General features: G+C 45.7%; 2 protein-coding genes across 2 annotated transcripts; both read right to left on the bottom strand.

Annotated features, from left to right (window-relative positions):
* Positions 1-2,104: 2,104 nt before the first annotated feature.
* Vps53 (vacuolar protein sorting 53) lies at positions 2,105-5,285 on the bottom strand. Its single transcript, XM_017170739.2, has 4 exons — positions 5,087-5,285; positions 4,516-5,022; positions 3,281-4,455; positions 2,105-3,217 (listed from the first exon to the last, which is right to left on the bottom strand). Exons 1-4 carry the CDS (start codon positions 5,192-5,194, stop codon positions 2,308-2,310), a joined length of 2,700 nt encoding a protein of 899 aa, XP_017026228.1. The 5' UTR covers positions 5,195-5,285; the 3' UTR covers positions 2,105-2,307.
* A 161-nt stretch (positions 5,286-5,446) lies between these two features.
* Positions 5,447-6,600, bottom strand: Psf2 (DNA replication complex GINS protein PSF2-like protein). Its single transcript, XM_017170740.3, has 2 exons — positions 5,923-6,600; positions 5,447-5,865 (listed from the first exon to the last, which is right to left on the bottom strand). Exons 1-2 carry the CDS (start codon positions 6,165-6,167, stop codon positions 5,499-5,501), a joined length of 612 nt encoding a protein of 203 aa, XP_017026229.1. The 5' UTR covers positions 6,168-6,600; the 3' UTR covers positions 5,447-5,498.
* Positions 6,601-7,275: the final 675 nt, after the last annotated feature.

Genomic DNA, 7,275 nt, shown 5'->3' with positions numbered 1-7,275 from the left:
TGAGCATCACTGATGGAAGTGAGCATCACTGATGAAAGTGAGCATCACTGATGGAAGTGAGCATCACTGATGAAAGTGAGCATCACTGATGGAAGTGAGCATCACTGATGGAAGTGAGCATCACTGATGGAAGTGAGCATCACTGATGGAAGTGAGCATCACTGATGGAAGTGAGCATCACTGATGGAAGTGAGCATCACTGATGGAAGTGAGCATCACTGATGGAAGTGAGCATCACTGATGGACGTGAGCATCACTGATGGAAGTGAGCATCACTGATGCAAGTAGCAAAACTTTTCATTCAAATTGGCCGCTTTCCAAACTGGGGTAGCAGGCGAACAGAAACCAGCAGCAAGCAACTGAAAACTGGTATAAACTGTTATAAAAACTTTTGGGCTAAAATAATAATTGGTATAAACTGTTATATTTCATTTCATGCATTTATGCCTATTTGTTGCCGACAACAACAGCTTGATGGCAACAACAACCTTTTTACAACAACATCCCTACAGCAGCCCATCCAAATTTACGAACATTTCCATGCAAATTGCCCGTTTCCCAAATTGGGGTAACAGGCGAACAGAAATCAGCAGCAAGCAACTGAAAACTGGTATAAACTGTTATAAAAAGTCCAAGTTTCGAACCATTTAACAGTCGGCGCAAGTAAGCGGAGACTCAAACCTTTTGAATCCAAATTTAGGTGTTATTTTACAACTGCACCTGGGCACACTGAAACTGATCGTCATTAAATTCAAATTCAAATTTGGCAGTTTAATTCAAATTCAAATTTGGCAGTTAAAATATTAAAAAAAAATTTTTTAATTCTAAAAAAATTTTAAAAATCTAAAAAAAAAGTTAAAATATTAGAAAAAATTTTAAAAATTCAGGAAAATTTTTAAAAATTTAGAAAAAAATTTAAAAATTCAGAAAATGATGTTAAAATTACATTAGAAATGAGAAAAACAGAAAATTAAAAACTAAAAAAGGCATAACTCTGTCAAAAATGCCGTAATTTGCATTCGGAAAGGTTAACAAATCTGCATACTTAGTTAGAAATTGAAAATTTTATCAAATTTTGAGAATTTTAATGATGTAACCCCTTATAAAATTTGAAAAAATTGATTAAAAATTTTTTTCTTCCGGACTTAGCCAGAAAGATGCGCCTGTTAATGCTGATCAAGAATATATATGGTTTATGGGGTCGGAAATGACTCCTTCAATGCGTAATGAGCTTCGGACTGGAAATAAAATACCCTGCAAGGGTATAAAAATTATAGTTTGGTTGTTTTTCAACGTATTTTTATCAACTCTAAGATATAAGCTTTTTTTATTATACTAGAATTTTGGTATAAATTTCATAAAAATCTGACAACTATATCATATAGCTGCCATAGAAGCGATCGGTAAATGTATAAAATATGCAAAGCTGGGAATGTAAAACTGAAACTGTCAAACTGTAAACATAATAAGTATAGGTAAAATTTAATGGAACTCTGTTTTGTGAGTGTTTGTAAATCTATAATATAAACATCGAAACCAATCTGCAAGTGTATACAAAACTTTGGCTGGCCAAAGTTAGCTTTCTTTCTTGTTTTTTGTTAGTTTGTGTGTTAATACAAATATTTATTAATACTCTATATGAGTATATTTAAATCTTAAATGATAGACATTATAAAAAAAAAACTAACAAGAGCCCAGCACTGGAGTCCATCTAGTTATTAAGAAATTTTTCAGTCAAAAAGGACATCTTGCAATAGGGGCTTTTCCTTGTGCACATCCATATGCATTATTAACTAGTAAAGTGCAAATAGGTCTTCGGACAGCTGTACGGCAACTCACCCATGTGAGACCAGGAGTGTCGCTTAGAATCTGTTTCAGACTGAAAAGTCTTCGGGCAGTTGAAACACTTGCAGGGACGATCTGTAGAAAGGGTCCGGTTGTGCTGCTTAAGATCGGAGGTGGTCATAAAAGCATTTCGCAAACGGACGCCGGTAGTATGATATTGGTCAGCTTTTTCAAGTAAATCAAGTTATTTAAAAATTGTAATAAAAAACTTGAACAATTCCAGTTGCCTACACGAAATATCAGCTTTGAAAACCATATATTTTGCTTGTTAATACACAAAAGGCGAATGTTTATTCAACATTTGGTAAGGACTTGGATGGACTGCAAACAATACAAAAGTAAACTACAGAACTATTATAGAATTAACCCCAGAAATATACAATAAGTTAAGCAAATGTTTTAAGAATATTGTCAAACGCAACGGAATGATGTCAGAAGAGTGATATCTAGTAGGTAGGTGGACTAAGGAAACCGCTTCTTTAGCAGACTCTCCAGCTTCCGGATTCCCGTCTGGGAGCTGCCATCGGCATTTTTGTCCGCACTGCCCGTAAAGCTGCCGACGCTGAAGATGAACGCTCGCTTGGGTGTGGATGATGATGCCGTTGTCGTAGTCGAGGTGATTGTGCTGGATTCGGCTGTTGCCAACGATTGTTCAGGTTCTTCGATGGCTGCCAAAGCTCCCGCTGCCGGGGCCTCAGTGCCCTGGGCCTCCTCATCCGCAGCCGTCGACTCTATTAGGCCACTAACCGCGGCTGCCGAAGCCGTGTGTTTGAAAAGATCGATAAGCTGCAGCTGATCTACCCGCTTGACCGCCTTCATGTCCAAAATCTTTTGATATTCCGCAATGGTGATGTCCGGGAGCAGCTTCAAAACCTGCTGGGTGAAGTGTGCCGGCGGCTGGACCGGCGTCATCACCACCTTAATGATCATTTCAGCACGCGTCATGTCCTTGACAACCACCTTCGTGTAGCTGGTGGGCGCCTTGCGGTTAACACTGGACCCCACCGATGGCAGCTCCAGGAGTGCAGTCTTCAGCGAGTGGGTGTCTAAGAGCAATTGCTCGCAGCCCAAAACATTGTTGGAGCCGTCCGAGAGCGTTAGCTTGCAGCGATACAGCACGTTGATGAACTTCGGTATGAAGGCGGCCACAAAGCGATGACAAAACTGCGTAAAGTACTTGCGCGAGCTGGCCAACGTGTCCCGGATGGTGGGCACTGTTTGCTTAAAGTTGGCGCAGATGCTGCTGATGAAGGCGCTCTGGTCGCCCACGTTGTTGATGTGCTGCCACTGTACCTTGGACATCGTCTGCAGGGAAGTCTCGCAGCCGGCCTCCAGATCCTGAACCAACAGCTGGATGCAGTTGGAGATGATGCTGTCAGGGCAGAAAAATTAATGATTCGGATATTAAGAAATTGGTTTGGAATAATCGACTTACCGATGAAACACATCCTTCTCCTCGCTCATGTCAATCTTGCTCACATAGGCGGAGGTCACCTTCTCCTTCAGCTTGTCCTCCAATTGCTGGACAGTCTCTAGGCAGTACTCGCCGGTGGTCAGGACGTAGCAGATGCGCATCAAGTCGTCGCGAGAGAAGCGCTGCGTATCGCCCTCCTTCAAGAAATTGTGAAACACTTGCCCAGCGGCCGTCGACAAGTTCTGCATGTCGCGGGTGAGCAGTGATACGCTCTTGCCAATGGAACTGCCTGTGGTGGCCGGCACCAGCTTGGGGGTGCTGCCCTCGAGTACCTTGGCGGCGTACTCCCGCAGATATTTCTTAAACACCAGGGCGAGGTCGTACATCGGCTGCTCATTGCTCAGCTGATTGCATTGCACCATGCACTTCTTGTAGAAGACAAATAAGTCCCCGGAGCTGGGGTACACGGTTGTCTTGGCCTCGGCAAACTTGAACGGCTCGCGGGACATTTCCACAAATTTATCCATAAGTTCGGCGAGGTTGCGGTCAATGCTGCGTATATATATATCCAGGTGCGGCTTGAAGCACTGCCCGATTTGGTCGTGGAAGATGGTGACGCCCGCGGGGGCATCCGTTACAGATGGCTCAGCCAGCGCCCGAGCCTGATCCGCCGCCGTGGCTCCCAGCGTGACTCCCGTGAAGCGCTTGGACAGCAGCTGCTCAAAGGCCTGTGTCTTATTGATGGCAAACAACAGCAGCCGCACGTCGATCTCGTTGTTGCGCTTGGCCATGACCTGAGAGAGCTGTTCCCGCGTCTGCCGACAAAACTCTACGGTTATCCGCTCGGAGACCTCCCAGTCCAACGGAAAGACCGGGCCGTACTTGTCCTCGAATTCAAGGAGATGGCGCTTGAGCCAGGCGTATCGCTTGTCTATCTTGTCCAGCCAGGCTATATCCTGGTTCTCATGGAACAGGTGCATGTACTCTTCCAGCTGCTGGGCAATGAACCACTTGAGCAGCTCCTTCTTTACCTTCGGATCGAGCACCGACATCACTTTGCAGGCATCAGCCAGCTGGTTCAGGCCCAAGCGATGCTGGTTTTGACCCGCAGGCTTTGCGGAAAACGCATCTTTGAAATCTTCGGTGATTTGTTGGGCCAGAGTAACCTGGATTTTGTCCACGCTCTGGGAGAGATTCTGCACGAGAATGGTGGTTAGTAGTGCCGGTAGCCTATTTCAATTGCATACCCAACTTGCCTTGATCTCCTCGATGTCGGAGAACTGCTGGAAGTGCTGGTTCACCTCGGTTATGGCCTGCAGAGGATTCAGGATTTCGCCATAGGAACGCCGCTCGATGAGCTTGTTGAGGCTGTCGATCCCACCCACCAGCATGTGCAGGTGGTTCAGCGTCGTAATCGCAGCGGTGAGATTGCGCTTGGCGCAGTCCAGCTGCTTGATGTCCCGGGTGATCTCCTTGACCATCTCCTCCGTGCGCTCCGCCCGCGACTTTACGTCGATGATGTGGCTGAACAGCGAACTGATCACTTTCTGGGCCTCGCACAGCGCCACCTGCCCGTCCTGGCCAGTGTTTGTCTGGCCACGCACCACGGATCGGATGTTGTCGTCAATCAGGGATACCTCGCACTGCATTTTCTGGATGGTCTCATCGATGCCCACCAGAGACTGCTCGTTGGGAAAGAGCTGATTGATGTAGTCCACGGTGTTGAAATCCGGTGCATCCATGGGATCATCCGTTTTCAGGACCTTTTCAGGGTAATCTCAGGTGAGTGAGGCGAAAAATATGTTAACCAGACGGGCCAAAACTCACCTTGTCTATGACCTGCTTTACCTCCTTGGAGAAGTGGATCTTGTTGTTCGCTACCATTCTCTCTGTGACGGCTCCGTCTGCCTCCAGAGCCACGGCGGCTTCGCTCATATCGCTGATTTTTGTTTAAACTTACAAATAAAAATTGTTATTTTGGTGGAAAAGGTGGTGTGCCCAGAGTTTTGATGACCGATAAAAGGAGCGCTCAGCTGTTTTGGCAAGTGGATCAGTGTGACCGTTTCGAAACGTATGTTATCGATAAGTATTGTTATCTAAATTTAAAAGGTTTGGCGTAGTCATTTTATATAATTTTATTCTTTTGATCAAACTGGAAGAGTAATTTATGAAAACATTCAAAATACGTTTTTGGGCTTGCTTACAACTATTTGTATTTGTTTGCATTACTTTTCAGGATTCACTGAGAAAATAGAGAGTTGCTATTTGGACCAGAACTGGAGCCTGCCATTGAAGCACTCAGCATGGAGGTATCCCTCTGGGAGGCGGTTGCCATGCGCTGGTAGCGCGCTATGTGATCCAGAGAATATGGCAAGATGGGGCGCACGCTGTGGATCTCTAATAGTGTTAGGTTGTCCAGCTTCGCGTACGTGCCCTCTCCCTTGATGAAGGCGTCGATCGAAGTGCGAAGCTTGGACTCACGAATGTCGAAGATGTCCTTGATAAGGGTGCGCAGCTCCTCGCAGCGGGGCACATCATCAGGAGCCGTGCTCATAACCAACTGGGCCACCACCATGTAGTGCTCGCAGGGCATTTTTGTGAAGAATCTGAAAATGGCCAAATGCTAAATCACGCTGTCCAGCGGCACGGAATTTCATATATACTTGGATCGTTTCTCCTCCTCCTTAATATCCTCCAGTATATCCATATCCATCCATTCTGGCGGCACAATCCGGCACTTTTGTTGCTTGCGCAGGTGCGTCGCCATCCATAGGGGCACAAAAACCGGGAAGCCCGCCCGGAAAGGGCCAACAGAGCCGTAGATAAGGTGCAGCGGCTCGTTGGAGAAGTTGGGAATGATGCTGATCATGCACTTTTCGCCAATGAACTCAATAATTGCCGGATCCATAGTCGCAACGCCGAATGTAAACAATAACAAAAGTATGCAACAATACGGTCACTCATTGAACTAGAGATGGAAGCAGCCGTCTATCGATCGTCTATCGAGCTCCAGCAGGCTGGCAGCACCGTGAAACAATCGACCGTTAAAAATGTATTTTTGTTTCTAACAAATTGGCTTGCATCACGACACCGTTGCCTGAGGCTCTGCGTCAGAGTGGTCACGTCAAACTATGGACGTCTACGGCTTAATAGCCCAATAGTGGCACCAACAAATATTTTGCCGTAATTTCACGACCTACGGACGGACGGGTTATCTGCCAATCTCCGGCAAGATCGCATCGCTGCACCGCTGCGACTAATAGCTTCGACTCAGCTGACTAATTTGCGCTCCCGATGCGAAACTGTTATTGCAGATTCCAGCTACGCCAACTATCAACCGTCAATCACGTAAAAAACCAGACGAGCGTCGTGATAAGCGCATGAATGCCAAACATGATCAAGCGTTCAAGTTCAGCCTATATATAACTTTTCCATATAAATAATATATAAGCCTAACCACCGACCCCTAATCCCTTGCACCACTCCGCCTTAAATCCGAAACTACAGTGCACTAGATAACGATGTAACAACCATCTTATCACTATCGTTCGCATGTATATCTTTCTCGGCAAACAGTGGGCCAAATATGACTATTTTCCTGGTTAAGAACTCCAGGAATGACGGTCACGACAAGGTTAGAAGTCTACTGAAGTGCAGTCGTGGTCTGCAGACTGCAAACTTCGATAGGGAAACGAAAATAGAAATAGAAATCTTCTGTGTACAATTGGGATGTTCTTTATAAGACAGCCCAAAGCGTAAACAACAGCATCGATTTGTTGACTTATCGCATCGAGAGACAGCATTGACGCGGGCCGGGGGAGGAGCTGGAGCTGGAGGCTACTGCTGCCGTTGCCGTGAAATGTTCTCGAGCTGATAATACCAGGCACGGCCAGTTAATTCTAGAAAACTAGCTTCAGTGTGTAAACTGTGGCTCCGAAAGATGACCTCCAGCCTTTTCGAAAACACCCCTTTTGTAAAGTATAAAGTTGCCCCAAAGGCTGGCTTAAATCCGAAAG

The sequence above is a fragment of the Drosophila kikkawai genome, chromosome 2L (genome assembly GCF_030179895.1).
Source record: "Drosophila kikkawai strain 14028-0561.14 chromosome 2L, DkikHiC1v2, whole genome shotgun sequence".
Taxonomy (NCBI): Eukaryota; Metazoa; Arthropoda; class Insecta; order Diptera; family Drosophilidae; genus Drosophila; species Drosophila kikkawai.
This window is presented reverse-complemented; position numbering and strand designations above follow the sequence as displayed.